Here is a 19,390-nt window from a genome sequence, read left to right as displayed (position 1 = left end):
TGAGATGCTGAGGCTCAATGGGGTACACCAGATTCTCCTTCTCGCAATCGCGGAACACATGACGCTTACGGCCAGGCCATTAACTTTTGCCAATGTTATGATCCCTCTATGGAAGGTTACATGAATGGAGTGTATCAGACTTGTACAATGCTTCTATTGCTCGTCTTCGGGCTTTGGGAGCGCCCCTAATACTCAGAGTTCATACCATTACCGCTCTCTCCCCACGCCGGGGACTCACAGGACACATATCTTGTAGATCTGAGAACCTGGGTTTACCTCTTACCTCTCCTCACTGACCGTCTCCATCTTCTCTCAGCCCACGATTATAGATATCGTTATACTGCCTCAAGGCCCGTCTGATAAGCAAGTCCGGCTCGAGACCCCAGAAGCGCTTCGGACTCAGAGCATCCAGCAGCATCGTATCCCCGTGCGCGGCAGCGTCATCACCAAGAATTTTTCTCACCAACAACTTCGCCGCCCCAGCAGCCGTCGTGACCCAAATCGCAGCACACAGCCAGAGATTGTCCACGTCGGGCACGCGGCCGACGAGTGGGAGGTTATCAGGCGTTACCGCGAATATACCATTAAACGGACCTTTTTCGGCTACTTCCGGTTCTTCCACCGAGGCTTCACTGTGTCTGCTGACCTGGAACTCAGCCCCGTTCTTCGGTACTGAAGACGCATCCGCGAGTACTTGCTCGAAATCCGACAGCCACGCTCCGATCGCGCTTTGATCTGGGTTCAGCAGGACCGGAGCGTGATTGTAGCAGCCCATACCATCCAGGTCACCGTGGTCTCTTGCGTAGACGTGGTGGTCCAACCAGCGCACAAAGGGGGATGGCTTGCCAGCACGCGGAGGTCGCGGCCGAGTGAAGGTGTATGGATGTGCGACGGGGACGACGGGGATGGGGAGTTGTGTAATAGGTGAGGGATTCCCCGTTGAGAGCAGTGAAGAGGTCCAGATCCCAGTCGCTAGGATCACGATGCTGTTTTCTGAGTCGATCTCCCCGTCCTTGGTCCGGATAGTTGCTATCCTTGCAGTATTTTCGTCGCCCCCCTTCTTGGTGCCGAAGCCTGTCACGGCTGTCTCCAAGAAATCCACCCCTCGGTCTCGTGCGCGCTCGAGATAATACGTCGTGATACCCTTGGCATCAGCAGTCCCATCCGATGGGAAGAACAGGCCACCCGCTATCGAGCTCCCATCAACAAAATTCGGCGCAAGAGAAGCCGCCTCCTCCGGCTCGACAAGCCCAGCCGGTAACCCAGCCTCTTTCGCCAAATCCCGCCTCCGACGTAACGTCTCCAACCCTGACGGTGTGGAGGTGAGTTCCAACCCGCCGACGGTGTTGAACCCGCCCGGAATGGAGAGGTACTCAGAGACGGTGTCTTGGGCGAGTCGAGTCAAGACAGCGGACTCGTTCAGTTGGCCGACAAAGCCTGGGGCGTGGCCTGTTGAGCCTAGTTGTGCCTGAAGGTCTTTGTCGATGAGGACGATGTGGTGATGCGTGCTTCTGGTGGAGAGGTGGAAGGCGAGGGATGCGCCGACGATGCCCCCGCCGATTATGATGATTCGGTTCGGGGCGGGACTGGCGTTTAGTGATGGGATATCTACTGTTGAATGCATTGCGAAGGGGACCTTCTTGGAGATTGAAACTGATTAAGGTAACGGATGCTCATATTTCTGAGGGGTTCCTGGAGGGCCGTCTTATGTGTACGTTGTATCCCGATGCCGGCGCGCATGCCTCCCATGGTACCCGTCTCTAGCCGATATCTGGTGCTGAGCTCCATTGCATTCAGTGATAGCATCAGAGGATTGTATTCCCAGTAAGTGAGAGGGGCGACATCGGTCTGGGGAGGTCCTGTCGCTGATCATGCACCCATGCGCCCTGCAATTGACAGCGCCAAGCCTACTCAAGGCAAGTAGTTCGTATTTCGGACAGTGCACTCTAGGGCCCAGGGCCTCGACGTTTACAAGTAATTCAAGATACTGGGCGCATTGCTTACCTCCACTGACATCATTTCTCCCAGCGCCCTCATCCTAGTACGCCCTATGTTTGACAAGGCTGGGCTAACGAAGGAAGAATACGCGCTACCCGTAGAGGATCATCAGCAGTTGCTCTATTGGAAATGATATGCGCTGTTAGATGATATATCTATCTATCTTACGCTATATTGCATGCTGCTATTGTAATTAATGCTTTTCAAATTTCGCCCGGATCCTTGCTCCATACACATAGAACCCATACGGGATAAACACCATCCCCACCCCCAGAAACGCCAGCAGCCACGACGCCCACTGCAGGCCGAGCCGATGATACATCTGGGTAGTGAATAGCGGGAAGGCGGCGCCGCCTCCCGAACGCAGGAACACCTTCGCCGCGAGCGCCGAGGCTGCATACTTATGGTACGAATCGATGATGTAGTTGTTAACGGCGTAGTAGCAGAGCACCATGCCAAAGCCGAACGCGATACCCGACGAGGCGGGCCCAACCCAGATAATATGTTTGAACGACGTAGCGCCGAGAATGAACATTGCGATCGGGATAAAGGGGGCTCCGAGAAGCGCCGCGATGAGTCGGTCTTCGGGCGTCGGGGCGCGAGACTGGCAGATGCGCCGGAACTGCTTCTCCATGAGGGGGGTGACGAGAAGCGCGAAACCGGCGCCGATCAGAATCGGGATGAACATCAGGCCGATCTGTCCGTCGTTGTAGCCGTACAATTCGCCGAAGATAACGGGGAAGGCGAAGAAGAAGCCGTAGAGCATGGCGTAGATGAGGACGATGTACATGCACATCAGGTCGAGGACGGGCTCGGTGAGGATCATGGTGATCGGGCGGACGAGGTTCGTGCGCACGATCTCCCTGAAGCTCAGTTTGACTTTTTCCTGCTCGGTGATGATGTTGGGGTTGCCGGTTTCCTGGCGGAGCTTTTTGGCGCGGCGCTTCAGAATGACAGGGGCGTAGGTTTCTGGTACCAGGCCGACGACGATCATGACCACGCCGGCAAAGGCCATGTTGGTCCAGAAGAAGAGGTCCAGGCGGTGCGAACCGACGTTGATCCAGCCGCATACGATGGGGCCCACGACGGGACCGCAGTAGGGTGCTGCGGCGAAGAACGCAATGGCCATGCCGCGCTCTTCGATATTCCAGACATCCGCAATGGTCCCGCCAGCCAGCGACAGACCGGAACTGGAGAAGACGCCGCTAAGGAAACGGCAGGCCAGCAATCCACCGATATTGGGAGAAAGCGCGCAGGGTATCTGGAAGATGGTGTACAGTCCGAGCGAGATGACATACACGGGACGACGGCCGATGATCTCCGACAGAGGACTCCAGAGCAACGGCCCAACCGCAAACCCACAGACCATGATGGAGACGGTCAGCGTAGCCACTTCGAGCGAAACGTGATACTTGTCCTCAATCAGGCCTAACCCCCCGGTAACGAATGCCGACCCGTACGCGACGCACACGACGAGCATTGAGACGACAATGGTGACGTACCAGCGGTATACGTGGCTCCAGTTGTGCGGATTATCGGGGTCATTAATCGTAAACGTGACAAAATCCACCGGTTCGCCTCCCTTTTCCAAATCCGCCGGCGAGATCTGCCGGCCCGTCCAGGTTGTCGTACGGACCGACTCAAGAGTCCGTGCTGGGACGAGCCCAGTTTGAGTCTCGAGGTTGTATTCCTCCGGGAAAACGGGGTCGGCAGGACGTCCGACTTCGGGGTAATTGATCCCTATCTCAGGGGTATTTGGGCTGAGTCCAGCTTCATGGAGCGTCTCCTTGGTTTCCGTTGGTACCAATCCAAGGTCATTGGTGTTGCGTCGTGTATGAGACCTTTCCGGAGGTAGGTCCGACATGGTGGGAGGTAGCCTGAGAGAGGTTGTGAACTATCTACAATTATTATGTAGTAGTGATCTTGAGTATTTTAACTGATAGCTAACAGGACCTCCAGGATATATATACTCATAATAGATCATCGTACCGTTGCGTGGCCGGTCAAATCCCGAAAGCCGAGTTTAAGCCATCCTATACAGATATCTTCCCGTGTGAAATTAGAGTTTCTACTCGGGCTCCTCGGGATCTGATTGGCATTAGTTTGTATTGTATTTGTCTGACGTTGTATTCGAGTTGAATATCACAGACGTAATGGTGAAGTAGTCCAGACATCATCAGAAGGTCCGTCACTTGCTGCTTTGCTTAGGACTAAGTGCGCTCTGAGACTGATATGAGTTCGTAACCAAAGCTATTATCTTTCCCAGTTTGTACTTTTAGGTTCCTATCTATGGAAGAGACAAGAGTGTGAAAGTCTACAGAGTACGTTAAGAGGGCAAAGGATGAATTACGTCATATGGAGAAAACTCGGCACCGAGAGATTGCCGAACTATACCGGGGCCTAACGGCTTTTTGAGAGATAACACATTCTCGTGCCGATTCCGATACTTGGAACTCAAAGTCATCACATAATTACCTCTATTGGCATTAATTACCTTCGTATCCCTTTCATCTCTTGCTGATTCAAATATGGCTCGCCTAATTTAGATGCACGATAGATCCAAGTGCTACCCTGCTTTCTTGGCGGCCATTCCCACATGAAACATGCTATTATAGAGCCGAGAGCCGTGAGTGCAGCTAGGAAGATATTCTGCAAGCTATAACCCCCAGCTAGCACCCTTTTGACTGCTGCCTGCTGGGCCGGAGTTAAGCCCTGGATGGCGACTGTGAGCCATAGATTGTCTGTGCTTACATTTGGGAGACGATAGACAGTATGTAAGGCTTTATGTGCTAGTTCAGAATAGTGGAACATCTTCCTTGCAAAGATGTTACTAAACTTAGCAAAGATAGTTATAAAATTCTGTATATTACCAGTTACTTACCTGTGTAGGCTAATAGGCATGCAGTTATAACCAAGTCCTTAATCACGAAGCTTTTCAAAGCCTTAGCAATTGAAACTATTAAAGTACTGATAATAGTGGTCTTAATAGTGGAGAGAAAAGGCAATCTAACACTATCGAATAGGTTAGCTGTCTGGATTACCTCAGAAAAGAGCCTGACTTAACATACCTAGCCATCAATAAACATAGTTTCCAGCCTATTAAGTACTTCCACGGCAGTGCATTTTCCTGTTCCCCTTCCATACCCGGACTAATTACCACAGTATCAGTGTCTAGTATGCTCAGCACTGGCGTTTATTGACTCATTAACCGAGGCCAATGCTCTGTTTCAAGGTAGGGGATGCATGGTTGACTGTCTGCTCGGTGGGTGCCATAATGGCACCTGGAGAAAGTGATGCTGCTGATGGCAACGATTCAAGGGAGAGATGTGAAGAGAAAGATGACACGTGGATGGCAGTCTGGCACTATTGCGCGTATTACGATCAGGGGTTAGAGAGGGCTTAGACCCCTACTGATTAACCGATTGTAGGGAGGGCCGAGTGCGGGAGCGGGAGACTGAAGGCCGGAAAAGACTCAGGAACAATAAGCATGATATCATGATACTCTATCCTGTTTTAGAGCAAACTTACAGCGACATAGATTCTGATGGAAAGGCCATATGTAGGTCACAGCGGAGATGGATAAGTAGGGCTGCACCGCAACCGACAGCTAACTAGCTTAGCTATTGCTCTGGTCAATGTCGCAGGAGTCATGCAGCATATGGTGCCAGGTTAGCCTGGCCTATTCACGCGGTAGGCGTTATTCTTGTCTGCTAAATATGTTCCAGCACAAATAAGGTGTATTCAAGTCTTGCTGCTGTGTAAAACGATACTTTTCTTATTCACACAAGACATATGAATTGTCGCTGACCTTTATTAACTAGAAGATAGGCTCTATGTACAGGATCACACCGCGACCTTAAAGCGCACCCAACCACGCTGTCTATGCCTCCATCCAGCTAGTCAGATCTGATATCGGCACTTCTGCTGCTTGCTGATCATTTAACCCCGGAAATCGTGTCAATTTTGACCCTTGACGAATTCATCGAACCATTGAACTGCTTGGAGGAATGCCTGTTCCTTTGCAAACTTCTTCGCCTTATCGGTCAGGTCTGCACGAATGGCGAACCCGTGCTCGACTCTGCCATAGAGATTAATCTGATATGGCAGGCCAGAATCACGAAGGATGCCTTCTGACTGGTGACGTTTTGACGTTGGAAAGACGTCATCAGTCTCTGGGGTCTAGGTTAGCCGCACTCTCTTATATCTATACAACAGACAGAACAATGACTCACCTGCAGCTGCAATGCTCAAGGGGCCGGTGATTGCGCTGAGCTCGTCAAGCTCAACGAATCCGGGATGCGCGATATATCCGACGTCGACCTTGCCTTCTTCGGGCCTCAGAAATCGGACCACGTATTTTGCCTGGGGGTAAGGTATACTTTGTTAGACTCTGGAATCGACACATCTTCCCCGTGCTATTTGTCATACGTACCCCAAAGCAGTACCCGACTGCCCCTATTTTCTCGCATCCGAGGCGTGTACGCATATACTTAAGCACCGAGTCGACAACAGGATCCACCCTCTCAATCGGGTGTCCCTCCAGCCAACTCATCAGGTTAAAAGTCTCGGGCCTATTAAGCTTGACCGAGTCGCCGTGAAACAGATCAGGCATGGCTACAATGTACCCGTTGGCGGCAAACTGGTCAGCAATGAGCTGTGAGTTGATGAAGCGGTGACCGATGACATCAGTGAGGATGAGAACTCCATGCGTGGTCGATCTGTCCTCAGGATATGAGAAATACGTCTCAACTAGTGACGGTGAGCTAAATTCATAGTACTTGGTGTACATAGAAACATACCGCCGTTGATGTCCTGATATTCTCCGGTTGCTTCTCCGCTGTGCTTGACCCCCACCGTACAGCACCTTGCAGGCATATTGGAAGCCATTGATGATAAACAAATAATGTATTCGCAAACTGCATAAGATGGACGCATGATGAAGGGAAGAGGGGAAATTGATCTTTATAAATACCCGCGTGTTTCGTTGAGCTGGATTACGCATTGTTTCTCTGCCTGAGTCATTACGTTATCAAACACCTGCCTGAATACGAGGGGCCGCGCTCCCATGCCAGTCTTGGATTTAGCCGATCTATCGCAGCGATACCATCAGGAGAAGGTGGCGAGTATCTCGTGGTTAAAATGGCACAAGTACGAGGTGGCAGCAATTCATACTACTGCTACTCATCTTGCAGATAGTGAATCCCATATCAGTCATACACAGTCATGATTCACGATGCGAAGAGCGGACGTGTGCAGCTTCGGATAGACTGGCATGTTTAAGCCAACTGGATGTGAGTTGACTTGCCTAACTATAAGAATATGGACAACCTTAGGTGCACATGATCTTGAGGCCTGTTATAACTGATAAGCTTATATTTGATATACGTAGACAGCGAATGGGCCCAACTATATTTTATATAAAACCATAACTTTAGCATTATCTCTTGATCATCAGGAGGAGTAGTGAGCAGGGTGAACCTATAGCAAAGGACAACATCAACAAGCTCGAAGCACCATATCTTTGAAATCGGTACACGGAAGGACTGGCATAACTGATCCTGCACCCCCCGACTTCTCCATTTTGTAACGTCCAAAAGCGAATCAACTCGCAACTTAGTCCTAAGCGCTGAACACGAGCCCTACTTTGTGATATTGCAATATCTCTTGGCTTTTTCTTACAAGAAGGTAGTCCTGGCTCGAGATACATTTGGCGAGTGTTCAACACAATGCTACACCTACCTGTCACTCTACCTTTGCACAGTGCAATCTAGATCAGCATTCCAGTCATCGACTCTGGTTCTTAGGTATCGGTTGTGCTTTAGCCGCAATCCATGTCCCACATAGCTGCCTCGTGATTGCCGTCGATCGACGACAGGATCTCCTTGGCTCATTCATCCAGGGAAACACTGCGGACAAGCACTTTTCAGCCTGATATCAGCAAACTAAATGCAATTCCTGGCTTTGCGAAGCGGCACGTCATCGGCTCAATCTCTAGTACTTGCCTATTATGTTGACTTGCTTAACCGTCAGCTTGACCCGTGTGACCTCGCCCCATCTAGCTCTAGTCTGCGTCTTTGTCAACTCGATTCAACAGCAATTTGTTTCTAGTGAGCCAGGGAGCTTTGATATGAATTAGATTCAGAAAGTGATAACAGTAACGGACCCATTACCTTGACTGGTCATTCTTTCCGTGCTTACATCAACTGATAATGCTTCTAGGTCAACTACACCTCCCACGTAGCATTGGCAAAGGAGCTCCGACCCTTTCTCTTGGCTAAAGGGGACATTCCAACATCACTCATGTTGTAAGTCGTTGGCAAATATTGGCCTCCCACTTCTGGGATATTTGTGCCTGACTGATATGCATTAGCAATTCACCCAACTCTCGCTGGCTCCCATTATTCGCTGCTCCAACCCCTGCGCTTCTAAGGCCGCCCTGCATCATTGATCCTCAGTCCGCAGGAGCAGCTAAAGGCCACAAACGTCAACGTGATTGAGATCTTCCCACCTATTGTGCAAGTATGTATACCCAAGGATTCGTTCGTTCGGAGAACAAAGGGATGTTGTAATAATCCAGATTTTCTCCACTGCAGTTGAACTCCACGACCCAAAGGACCAATCTGACCTGATGGAAACTATCCGTGGGAAACCGTTTGGTATCCCAGCAGAGGAGTTTGCTACCAAGGTTTGTGTACATGTCACTTCGCGAGCTCATCTGCCCACCCTTTTGCAGCCGATGGAGAAGCCTCTAGCTGGAGATGACCATATTCCAGTCAGTCTGTTGAGTATTGCTTTTAACAGCTGGGAACAACAGCGTTAACAGGGTTTCTTTGGAGTGGTTGGGATGATGTATAAGGGTGGAATTAAAGGAATACCTCCACTGGCGATATGGACGTGGTGTTGACCTGGTAGTCTTGCATGATTCTGTCATATATTAGGCGATCTGTCGAATCTAGTCTTTGAGCTGATTCTTGCTTCGAACCGAGGCACAATGAACTAGCTGCCCTCCACTCTTGGTGGTCTGCTACTAGGAGTCTAGCCGAGCGCTGGAAAGACTAGCTCAATGCGCTAAAATATCACCGAATACTGTCCTGCAAAACAGATGCCAATCAGCACGGAGAGATGCAGTCTAGCGCCAACAGCACCAATCTCAGAACCACTGGTTGGCGGACATGGTAGGATAGAGCCGCAAACTCGCCTCCTGTTATCCTAGCGTGGCGCTTGGGTCTCTTTTTCGTAGACTATTGACATTGCAGCCTGGGACTGGACACGAAAATATGCAGGCTTACTTCCCCCCTTTTAAAGGCGCTATGATCCTCTTTTCTGCAATCCTTCTCTCTGTCGATCTTCTTCCCTGTGCTGTTCTTTCTGACATCTCCACAACAAAAAGAGACCATCACAATGCGTGCCTCGTTCCTCCTCCCTGTCGCCATCTATGTTCTGACAGCCTATGCCGACGACAAGACCACTACGGTCGGCTACTTCATTCCCTCCTGGTCCGTCACCCTGTTAAGCTACGGCGTTTGGACTAGCACTGGCGCCAGCGTTGCAGGAATCAACGCCGCCGCAACAACCTACCACCTGGGCTGTCTGAAAGATGCGCCCAAGACCGACTGCAACATCAAGAACTCCTGGACGATCATCCAAGGCCCAGAGACAGTCAGTGCCACAGGCGTGTACACCGCCTCGACGTCAGGCAAGGAAACCAGCTACGACATCACCGTCACGGAGTCCTACGAGTGCAAGATTCGGTCCCGCACGGAGTCCGCCAGTTGCACGATGAGTGTTGGCATGACGGGGTCGGTGGGTGGTGCCGCTATCACGTCGTCAACATCGACTAGCGCGACGTATTCGCCCGCGACGAGCTCCTACTACGAGTTGGTTGTCACGGCGGGAGTGGACAAGTTCACTGTCCCCGAGGCGACGAAGACGCCTGGGGTTGCTGCTGCCGGGCCGGCGGGGGCGTTGATCACGGCTGGTCCTGTTGTTGCGGCTGCGGTTGCTGCTCTTCTTTGATCTGGTTGTAAATATTCCTTTGCTGTTAATGGCACCTTGCTCCAATGATGGACTGTCGTCTGGTATAGCCTTCCCGTAGAGTTTCTCTATAACCTGCACAAAAATACAGGTTACGCTGTAGTCTACCACATCTTGCCAGTTGGGTCATATGTTCCACGGAAACAGCATATAAACATTTGACGCTGGTTTGTCTCAAGAATTGCAAGTACAGACAGATCCAGCATATATGCTCCACAAAACACCAAGGTATTCAACTGCCTGAACCATGGCCATTGCCACCCGAATTTCGTCGCAGCGTTAGTTGACCAGGCATCACGGTTGACCTGACCTGCCGCGCCTTCCACAACGATGTATAGTCCCTGTTCGCGGAGTTTGTGACCAAGCTTTTGGGCTATGACCGGGTCCCTATATGCATGAATGATTTGTAAAATCAAGCTGAAGTGGGCCAGTAATGTGATGAAAATGAACAACCTGCAGACAGGGACGATACATCATATTCATGCTTCAGGGACTGATCTTCTGTCAGCGAGTGGTGGCTAACGCCCAGTTCGGCAGGAATCTGCAGGAATGCGATGGTCAATCACTGCGGCACACAGGCTTGCTTCCTCCATGCCTCCAGTCCCTCCCAGAGATCTTCTCAATGCTTGTCGGTCCTCATCATGGCTGGCTGAGGTCTTCATAGTATATATCCGTAGTGCATTTCTCATAAGCCTTCTTGATCCTGTTCACTGTAAGTCTATTCCAAATCAGATACTTCTCACGCTTGATTTTGCCATCATTGTTTCAATGATGACTATCATAAAACACCGGCACGACTTGGACATCGAGGCAGTTCGGAAAGAGTTTCCGGGCCGAGGAAAAAGGGTCCAACCGCCTGAACAATGGCTCCGGTGCTCTGGTGTACAAGGGTGCAATGGAGAGGTAGGCTCTTCTCACATATGGCATGAAACAGGATGAAAGACACATTAAATTGACAATCAATCATCAATAGCATTGTCCATACCATGTTGGCACCCCATATTGACCAGCGTAGTCTGGACTCAAAAACCATGGTCGCCGTCAAGAAGCGTACGGCCCAGCATGCGAAGCTGGCTGCGTTCATGAATGCGGGCCCTGATGAGATTGGTAAGCGATCGTCTTATATCTAGATCAAATACTCAATTTTCCGTCTGATCCCTGCCCCGCTGGCCTTTGGCCCCTCCACAACGGGTCTTTTGCGGAATCTGGCCGCCCCCTCCGCCCAAGTCTGAATGCAGACTCAGAAATCGTCGTGTCCGGGCTCTGCCACGAGGCGGACGTCGCTGCGTTTGCTGCCCTGGCCAAGACTCTAGGCATCTCGATTAGGTGGTGGGCCCAGCCGGGGGAATGGGAAACAACAGGGATCCTAAGCTTAGCCTCGGCACCCTCCGACCTCCCCTGTTCCCGAAAACGCGTCTTGTATGCTGCGGGGGCGTCTTCAACATCACCGGATCTATTGAATGGAGTATCTCCTACAGGGTTATCAGATGCTAATACCAATGGCTAGAAATGCAGCCCCCTCACAGTGTGTGCTTGCCTATTGGGAATGCAAATAGAGAGGCCGCGGGCGCATGCAGATCGCACCAGAATCTCATTCTATGGCCACCCTGGGCATGAATAGGGCTCGAACGGTGGAGATGCGCCCCCGATCCAAACTGGGAACAGCCAGAAAGCGCTCATCAGGGGACCACTGAAGCTGAAGGGTGTTCTGGACATATATGTCGTTTCAGAGATGCAGAATGTGAGGTTGTTCGTTTATGGGTCTGGGAACTCCTGCAGCGGTGGGAGGATACTGGTCGGCCCGCTGAGCCCGCATTTCGAATGAATGAACTCTAGGTCAGACTGATAAGTCTTGTCGTAAATAGAGTACGGAGTCGCTTGCATCATCTTGTAGCGGGTGACATAGCAGTAAGAACACGGTTCACTGTGTGGCATATCAGAGATGGACCGGACAACGGTGAATTCATTGATGGCATCTGTAGCGAATGTGTGTATAGATTAGTTATCAGTCCGCCATTGTACACGCAGCTCCTTGGGATGGATTTACCGCCACAGTATTTCCCTGTATTGGGGTCTTTGACGCATGTCTCGTTCCATCCAGCCCAAATTATGCCGCCAGGCTCGGCCAAAACTACATGGTCCTGCTCGCGGGCGCAGCCGGCTAAGACACTCTCGAACCACAGTTGGAGAGACTGTCCGCAGGTTTTGTCACACATTAAATCAGTCAATGTGTCATTGTGCATGGACCCTCTCCATTGTAAGGCCCTGAGCATGTATACTTGATCATGACATTCGACCAAGCGTGTTAGAGATGCTTTGCAGGTAGACGAAACGCCGCTCAAAACATCCCGGTCCATCTCACCGTCCCACAGGTAGAAGCCCGGGAATTTGCGCTTTCCAATGGCCCCTGTTCCGGTGTGGAGCCAAGCGAGGAGAGACGAGGTATAGCCATTCCGGACATCTCGGGCATAGAGTGGGGTTTCCCCTGCCGGGCTGATGGACTCCGTGACTCCTTTGGTGACAAGGTTGTACACCCAGGTATTAGTGCTCTGCTCAACGTAGAAGCCCTGCTCCTGGCAATTGCCAGTCTCGAGACAATCCTGCGTGTAGAACGCAAGCCAGCTGTAAAGTCCTACAACAGATGGTTAGATCCATAGGTTCACACATAATGCAATGGAAAACGCGCGGAATGTCTTACCAGAGCCTAGAATATATACAGTAGAGGAATTGATGATCCTCACAGCCCAGGCCATGGCACAGCCGGCTATATTGTTGCCACAGTTAGTGAAAGACAGGGTCATTGGGAAACTGACCGGGCTTGAAAGGCTCGGGTGCTGCAGGAAGCGGTTGGAAATATGGCGTTTCCGTCTGGATCATTCCCATCACAATTTTCTGCGCGCCCGGAAGCTGATACTGGTAAAGAACGTTGTGTTCGGATGCAGTGCCGTACATCCACGTTGGCCCGTGGCTTTCAACCAAGATCCCACGAGCAGAAAAGACATCGATTGGATCGTCCCATGCAGAGGGCGGAGCGGAAATATAGAAGAATGTGTGTTTGTCAGTTGTGGTAACATGTCTAGATGTTACACTGCTCCATTCTGTCTTCTCCTCACACCTGGTTCCACTGCTCCTTTTTAATAATCTCCCTGGGAAGTTCAGGCAGGCAGTATTGGTTGGCACCTAATCTGACGTATGCGCCGTTACCTTCGACCAGCCAGCGCCCCTCTTCAATTCCGCAAGCAGTTTTTGAAACAAGCATTAAGCAGTGATGCACCCTTGTTGGATGCCTAGGTCAATAGACATAATGCCCCTGGGGGGATCTCGTCCGGATGAGTATACCTTACTATCTGTCAGAGTGGTCTTCTCCAGGCGACCGACTTCGGCCGGCTATTATAATAATACTATATATCAGCTTTTGCCCATTACTATACGTGCTCAGTATAAAACCACTTCGTCTTACTCCTTTCTTTCCCCTATGGCCTTTGGTGCCTCCACCCGAATGCCTCTATTTTAATCTATAAATAATCACTGCTTCAGCCACTGTGGAAATTATCAGCTTTTATAACTGCACTGGTTTGTTATTCTAAAACGTATTTACTTCATTTATTCATTCCATGTAATTAAATACTCCTTATGCTTTATGCTACCCTGGTCTGCTGTTGCTGTTGAAAACACAGCAATTCATCACTCCGCCTCCATAGGTCTTCAATTCATTGAAACGACTGTGCCCAATTATATCCAGTCAAAGGCAACGCGCGCATTGGACAGCACACTCGCCGACTGCGAAATCCACCCTGTCGGATCCTGGCCATCCCTCAGTTTCGTCTGAAACGCTTCCTCTTGACGAACCTCGCAGCCAACCCCCGAAATACTATTCCACGCTTCATCGCTATCCGGCATACCAAAAGACAAATCCGCCAAAGTCAGAAGCTCACTTTGAGCACTGCTGCCGTCTGCGCGACTTGGGTCTAGGCGAGTAGACAGTCGGCACACCTTATATAGAGCCAAGCCAAACCGCTTTATCTCTTCGAGACTCAGCCACACCAGAGTCAGCGGAACTCCCGAGCTGTGTTGCGCAAGCATATTCGGATACGAGAAAATCCCGCCAAGCCGACAGCTTTCGACCAGAGTTACCAGAAGGTCGTGCTCATCGTCCTGAATCTGATACCGCAGATTCAGATCAATGGCTTTTCTTTCCCATGCGAGAAACAATGCAAAAATACATTGCAGGAGCACACTCTGATACGTTGCCATGGGCCATGAAGTACTCTGATTTTGGTTGAATACGCGCCACCTATCCTAAGATGGATGGAAAAGAAAAAAAAAATGTTGTTAGTAAGGGCAAATTCCCTGGATTCTTGTATGCTCTCACCATCTGAGTACGAATCGCAGTAGACAGGCTACGGTGAAGATCGGTAGCTGCCTCCCGCGACTTCTTGCTCCCCTCTATCCACAGTCCTATCATGACCACAGATTGAATCAGTACACAAGGTTCTTTGGTCACGTCAAATGTCCCTCGGTGCAGAAATGGCCATTTTGGATGGAAATTATCAAAATAAATATCGACGTAGTCAAGAGCGATCCACCGAGGCGGATGGGGTTGTTGCGAGATCTGAACGTTGTTGTCGACAATCTGCTCTTCTGGAGTTTTTCCCTTCCCAGGAGAACAGGCGATACCCCGTTTCTGACATGCACTGCAGGGAAATCCACCATAACAGCGTTCTTTCCGGGCGTGACACGCAGCGCAAGCCTTCTGTGCCCGCGACGCCGGAGGCGCTCTATTCGGGTGATAAATCCGGATATGCCGGCGCAAGAGGTCACTGGTCGTTCGTTAGTATGCCGATCTATGAGTGCTAACAGGATGCAAGGTTTAGCGTTCCTCCTGGTCAAGGTGCTCTCACAATACGGGCAAGAAAAGCAATCTCCTCGGGAATGACTCGCCGCATGCCGATTCAAATGCTCCTTGCGTCGATACTTCGCCCCACACCCAGGGTGGTCACATTGAAACGGTGGAAGACTCGAGCCAGAAAGCGGCTGCGGTGGCATGGTGTCTGATAGGAGAATGAGATCGGACTAGGTGCCTCTGCAAAATTTGCTTAATCTGGGTATATCGGCACGAGGGATGCATGCTGTGGGGAGAAACTACAGTAGTTTATGGTTGGTTCAGCCTACCCGGCATCCCGTTCAGTAGGTTCTGCTTATATATACTCCGTACCATGATGACAAACACCAATTGCTGACTGTTAATCTATTTAAGGTGGGTAGCCGCACTGACAGACAAGACGCATGCATTTGTCATTTTCCATTAGGTGGGATGCCGCCTGGAGACCCCCAGTATAAATAATTTCACCTGTTATGTCACCAACAGATTAGCAGTAACTATAGTTAAGTGGTTGAAATGGTTGTGCCACTGTTGGAACCGAATTCTCAGTGGGATTCCCTGTTGTTGACCTGAATATGCACTATCATTTCTCCTATACTAGAACTGGAAGTCTAGACAACTTTTGCGCTTAGCGGTCTGATGATACCTTGCTTCGGGTACGACCATGGCGGCTCGCAGTGTTGTAGACTGGAAGTAATATCAACTTTTCATGTCTGTATAAGCTCTATTACCATCAAATCAGGTCTAGTCATTGCTATGAGGATATACAACAATCAAGCCATTTCAGAGGACATGCTAAAAAGTGACCATCAGTGGGTCAAACGCTCATATAGCTCACTTATAATAAGCTTGATTTACTCTGCAGGATACAGAAAGGTAACAGAGAACTAACCCTTCCGTTGACCCTGTATCAATCGCTTCGCTAGAAGAGGTACAGCTTGGGATGACCCAGAAACTGTATACTAGTTCTCTTATGCACTGATCAGAATAGACAAAGTGTCAAGACGTTTTAGTACAAGATCCTTCACAACAGAATACTTGTGCTACGTCTGATAGCCCAAGAACGGGTGAATGTAAATGCATCACAACATTAATAGACAACCTTGGGAACACCAGGAACTGTCCACACAACTTTGTCCATAAATCTCTCTTCAGTGAAAACCTTCACCAAATCTTCTCGATCCTCAGTGAAATGGGCCCAAGATTCAAAATGAATTGGAATCATGACGTCTGCCCCAATATCGCGGGTGAGTTGGACCGCCTGTTTTCCATCCATCGTAATCTGGATAGGCCCCGTTGGGAAGTCGAAGGTGGCGTTGCCCAAGTTGAGAATAGCAGCAGAGATATGCCACTTCTTTCCAATCTCTCGCAGCTCATCGATATACACCGTGTCACCGGAAAAATAAATCGCATTAGGCTTTCCAGTAGCATCGACCCCAAAGGAATCGGTCTCCAAAATAAACCCAGTAACCTCTCCGACAGGGAAGTGCTTGCAAGGCGTCCCAGTAATTCGAAAGACCTTTCCGCCGATGGTGGCAGTCACGGTTTGCCAGGGGCGCAGACCAACAACTCCAGGGCGGGGGCGTAGATTAGATGCACCATCCATAGTAGTGAAAACTCTGCGGCCATCAAGCAGCTTGCGGCCTTCTGGATCCAGATTGTCGAGGTGATCTTCATGGCTTAGAAGGACTGCATCAATTGGTGGCAGATCATGAAGCTGGAGGGCGGGACCTTGTTTGTTGACCAAGTGCGGCGGTGGTGGAATACTGTCAAAGCCAAATGCTTTCAGATCCATTTTCTCCCAAGCGGGCGTGGTGTCATATTCGGTCCCCTTGATGGACCCAAAAAAAGGATCCGTCAGAAAGTTTATGCCATCGATGTTCAGAACAGCATTTGCTGTGGTGATATGGGTGACGGTAAGACTTGGAGGTGACATAGTTGCGATAAGAGAGGCAATGATGGGAGAACCCAAGATGGCTTGTTATGAAAGAAGACCAAAGGTGAAAGCAATAACACGTCGTGTGTCTGATGAGACACCTATGACTATGAGGGCATGACTTTGGGTTTAAATGCTTTCTTTCGTCTGGAAGGAGGCTTATAAATAAGGGCGAAGAGCCCACTTATTGGGTGTATAAGCTTGTCATGTCACCATTGCTCGGTAAAGGCTGATTATCTCAGGATGGGTGCGGGCAGTCGGCATCCCGCCCAGGACTGCTGGAAGTCTCATGTCAAAGCTCTCATCGGCATCCCACTTGCCAGCAGCTGCTTAAAAATCGAAAATGTTGGGTCGGCCCAGAATATGAAGCTCAGCCACCGGTATCCCGCCCGAAAACAACTAGCTAGTCAAAACATTATGAGAGTATAATCGTTTACCGGCATCCCGCGTGCTGGTGGCTAGCGAGATGTACGTATATGCATTTCAAAACTGGCACTATAAATAAAATCCCAGCCTCAGTCTTACCTATGCCACCGTTCTTACAATATGCAACTTCGGCCCGTTGCCCTGTTGCAGCACAATGAATCATTCCCAAACGCCGAGCTTCACTGCAGGTCCGGAGGGCTACTGCGCCCTGAATGTCGCGCCTGTGATTTCCAAGTTACCCAGCATTCAGGATCCCCCGGAGTTTGAAGTTTATTGGGAACGCAATGACCCAGAGAATCCTCGTCTGTGGTCAATTTGGTATAAAGGTATCACAGTCGCAGCTATGAGCCTTGGAGCCACAGTTGTCAGCCTATCTAGCACCTTGTACACATCTGGGGTTCCCGGGCTCCAAGAAGAGTTTGGCATCTCCAAACTGGTGGCGCTAGTTGGTGTCACCACCTATCTCCTTGGCATGGCTCTAGGAAGTGTCCTTTTTGCCCCGCTAAGTGAGCTCGTTGGTCGGCGGCCGGTCTACATTGTCTCCATGACTATTTTTCTTTTACTTCTGCTGCCGAGCGCGTTGGCGCGGAACATCGAAACAGTTCTTGTGAGCAGGTTCTTCGGGGGCTTCTTTGGGAGTGCTCTGATGTCGAACTCTCCTGCTTCAGTCAACGATATTGTATCAGACAAACATAGGCCCCTGGCATTCGGCTTCTGGTCCATTGGGCCTACTAACGGCCCGGTTTACGGTCCGATCATCGGGGGTTTTGTGTTCGAGAACCTAGGATGGCGATGGACGAATTGGATTGTGCTCATCATCGGAGGTGGTGTCCTGGTTTTGATGGCCTCTATTAAGGAAACATATGCGCCAGTCATTCTGAGAAGACGCGCAGCACGCAAAAGGAAAGAGACGCAAAACTCAAGGTGGTGGACACGTTATAACGGTGAGCAGGATTTCAAGTCATCGCTGCGAGCCAATCTCAGCCGGCCATTCAGAATGCTTCTAACCGAGCCGATTTGGTAAGATACTCTTTTCCTTTCCCCGGGTGAAGATTCCTTGCCTAACGATCTAACAGTATATTTTGGGACGTTTACGTTGCTCTCGTATATGGCGTGCTCTACCTATGTTTCGTTGCGTATCCGATCGCTTTCCAGCAGGAGCGCGGATGGTCGCCAGGAATTGGTGGTCTTTCATTCATTGGCATCGGAGTGGGGGTTCTGATAGCAATTGCGTGCGAGCCCATATTTCGCAAAATCATCAACCTCCATCGGAAATCCGAGGATGGCATTGTGGAACCGGAGGCCATGGTCAGCATCGTTGGATTTGGTGCCACTCTCCTAACGGTTGGACAGTTATGGTTTTCATGGACCTGTACTCCCAGCGTTCACTGGATTGTTCCTATCCTGGCTGGCGTTCCCTTCGGAGCTGGGAATGCATGTGTCTTCATCTATGCCTCCAATTATCTCGCCCGTTCCTATGGCATCTACGCTGCGTCCGCACTCGCGGGGAATATGCTTTTACGAAGTATTGTAGGAGCCTGTCTTCCGCTTGCAGGTCCGTCCATGTACGGCAATCTTGGACTGAATTGGGCGAGTACGCTTCTTGGTCTTTTGGAAGCCGCGTGCATCTCAATTCCGGTGGTTTTCTATTTCTACGGGCATAAGATTCGGGAGGCGAGCCCTCTTTTGAAAAAATTGGAAGATCACACACTTTCACCGCACCATTGAGGTGGTTTTGCCAGAAGTCTGACCACTGAAAGTTATTTGTGGATGGCATCATGCAAGGAAAGCAGGCTCTAGAGGCACACGGAGGTATTAATGCATTGATGATAGAGCCTCCTTGCTGGTCACAAACTCACAATTGGGCGTGGATGTGGCTGCTCATATAATGGGTATGGTTGGGATCAAGAGAAGGTCCGATTTGTTGGCAATCTAGCTAACTTAACTATTTACAATTGACTCCATGAAAACTCTAAAAATCTCTGTAATTCAGCATGTTGAATTCACTGTAGACTAAGCATTCTGATTGGCCCATTCAGAAGCTGGCTAATCAAGGATTTCCTGGATAATCACCGGAATTGATAGGGGCCAGGTATGGCAGACACCCCCAAGGT

The 19,390-nt window shown here is 50.2% G+C and overlaps 9 protein-coding genes across 9 annotated transcripts; 3 read left to right on the top strand and 6 right to left on the bottom strand.

Annotated features, from left to right (window-relative positions):
• Positions 1 to 289: 289 nt before the first annotated feature.
• Positions 290 to 2,101, bottom strand: AFUA_4G01150 (NAD(P)/FAD-dependent oxidoreductase; the record flags this gene model as incomplete). Its single annotated transcript, XM_741249.2, has 1 exon — positions 290 to 2,101. The coding sequence occupies exon 1, from the start codon at positions 1,622 to 1,624 to the stop codon at positions 290 to 292; it is 1,335 nt and encodes a 444-aa protein (XP_746342.1). The 5' UTR covers positions 1,625 to 2,101.
• A 3-nt stretch (positions 2,102 to 2,104) lies between these two features.
• Positions 2,105 to 4,282, bottom strand: AFUA_4G01140 (MFS transporter). Its single transcript, XM_741250.2, has one exon. It carries the CDS (start codon positions 3,860 to 3,862, stop codon positions 2,192 to 2,194), a length of 1,671 nt encoding a protein of 556 aa, XP_746343.1. The 5' UTR covers positions 3,863 to 4,282; the 3' UTR covers positions 2,105 to 2,191.
• A 1,673-nt stretch (positions 4,283 to 5,955) lies between these two features.
• On the bottom strand, positions 5,956 to 6,787 carry AFUA_4G01130 (dienelactone hydrolase family protein; the record flags this gene model as incomplete). Its single annotated transcript, XM_741251.1, has 3 exons — positions 5,956 to 6,170; positions 6,231 to 6,360; positions 6,431 to 6,787. The coding sequence occupies 3 exons, from the start codon at positions 6,785 to 6,787 to the stop codon at positions 5,956 to 5,958; spliced, it is 702 nt and encodes a 233-aa protein (XP_746344.1).
• Positions 6,788 to 9,282: 2,495 nt separating this feature from the next.
• Positions 9,283 to 10,140, top strand: AFUA_4G01120 (uncharacterized protein). The gene has a single exon (XM_001481480.2). The coding sequence runs from the start codon at positions 9,400 to 9,402 to the stop codon at positions 10,012 to 10,014; it is 615 nt and encodes a 204-aa protein (XP_001481530.1). The 5' UTR covers positions 9,283 to 9,399; the 3' UTR covers positions 10,015 to 10,140.
• A 466-nt stretch (positions 10,141 to 10,606) lies between these two features.
• On the top strand, positions 10,607 to 11,539 carry AFUA_4G01115 (uncharacterized protein; the record flags this gene model as incomplete). The annotated part of the gene is made up of 3 exons (XM_001481479.2): positions 10,607 to 10,922; positions 11,006 to 11,139; positions 11,163 to 11,539. The coding sequence occupies exons 1-3, from the start codon at positions 10,624 to 10,626 to the stop codon at positions 11,537 to 11,539; spliced, it is 810 nt and encodes a 269-aa protein (XP_001481529.2). The 5' UTR covers positions 10,607 to 10,623.
• Positions 11,540 to 11,787: 248 nt separating this feature from the next.
• Positions 11,788 to 12,984, bottom strand: AFUA_4G01110 (putative 1,3-beta glucanase; the record flags this gene model as incomplete). The annotated part of the gene is made up of 4 exons (XM_741253.2): positions 11,788 to 12,008; positions 12,080 to 12,664; positions 12,731 to 12,796; positions 12,846 to 12,984. The coding sequence occupies 4 exons, from the start codon at positions 12,982 to 12,984 to the stop codon at positions 11,788 to 11,790; spliced, it is 1,011 nt and encodes a 336-aa protein (XP_746346.2).
• A 676-nt stretch (positions 12,985 to 13,660) lies between these two features.
• AFUA_4G01105 (Zn(II)2Cys6 transcription factor) lies at positions 13,661 to 15,078 on the bottom strand (the record flags this gene model as incomplete). The annotated part of the gene is made up of 3 exons (XM_741254.3): positions 13,661 to 14,331; positions 14,405 to 14,852; positions 14,939 to 15,078. The coding sequence occupies 3 exons, from the start codon at positions 15,076 to 15,078 to the stop codon at positions 13,765 to 13,767; spliced, it is 1,155 nt and encodes a 384-aa protein (XP_746347.2). The 3' UTR covers positions 13,661 to 13,764.
• Positions 15,079 to 15,860: 782 nt separating this feature from the next.
• AFUA_4G01090 (MBL fold metallo-hydrolase) lies at positions 15,861 to 17,034 on the bottom strand. The gene has a single exon (XM_741255.2). It carries the CDS (start codon positions 16,848 to 16,850, stop codon positions 16,005 to 16,007), a length of 846 nt encoding a protein of 281 aa, XP_746348.1. The 5' UTR covers positions 16,851 to 17,034; the 3' UTR covers positions 15,861 to 16,004.
• Positions 17,035 to 17,093: 59 nt separating this feature from the next.
• On the top strand, positions 17,094 to 19,004 carry AFUA_4G01080 (MFS transporter; the record flags this gene model as incomplete). Its single annotated transcript, XM_741256.1, has 3 exons — positions 17,094 to 17,230; positions 17,364 to 18,296; positions 18,353 to 19,004. 3 exons carry the CDS (start codon positions 17,094 to 17,096, stop codon positions 19,002 to 19,004), a joined length of 1,722 nt encoding a protein of 573 aa, XP_746349.1.
• Positions 19,005 to 19,390: the final 386 nt, after the last annotated feature.

This window comes from Aspergillus fumigatus, chromosome 4 (assembly GCF_000002655.1).
Source record: "Aspergillus fumigatus Af293 chromosome 4, whole genome shotgun sequence".
In the NCBI taxonomy this organism is placed as follows: domain Eukaryota; kingdom Fungi; phylum Ascomycota; class Eurotiomycetes; order Eurotiales; family Aspergillaceae; genus Aspergillus; species Aspergillus fumigatus.
Note: the sequence above shows the minus strand (reverse complement) of the source record. Positions and strands in the feature narration are given on the sequence as shown.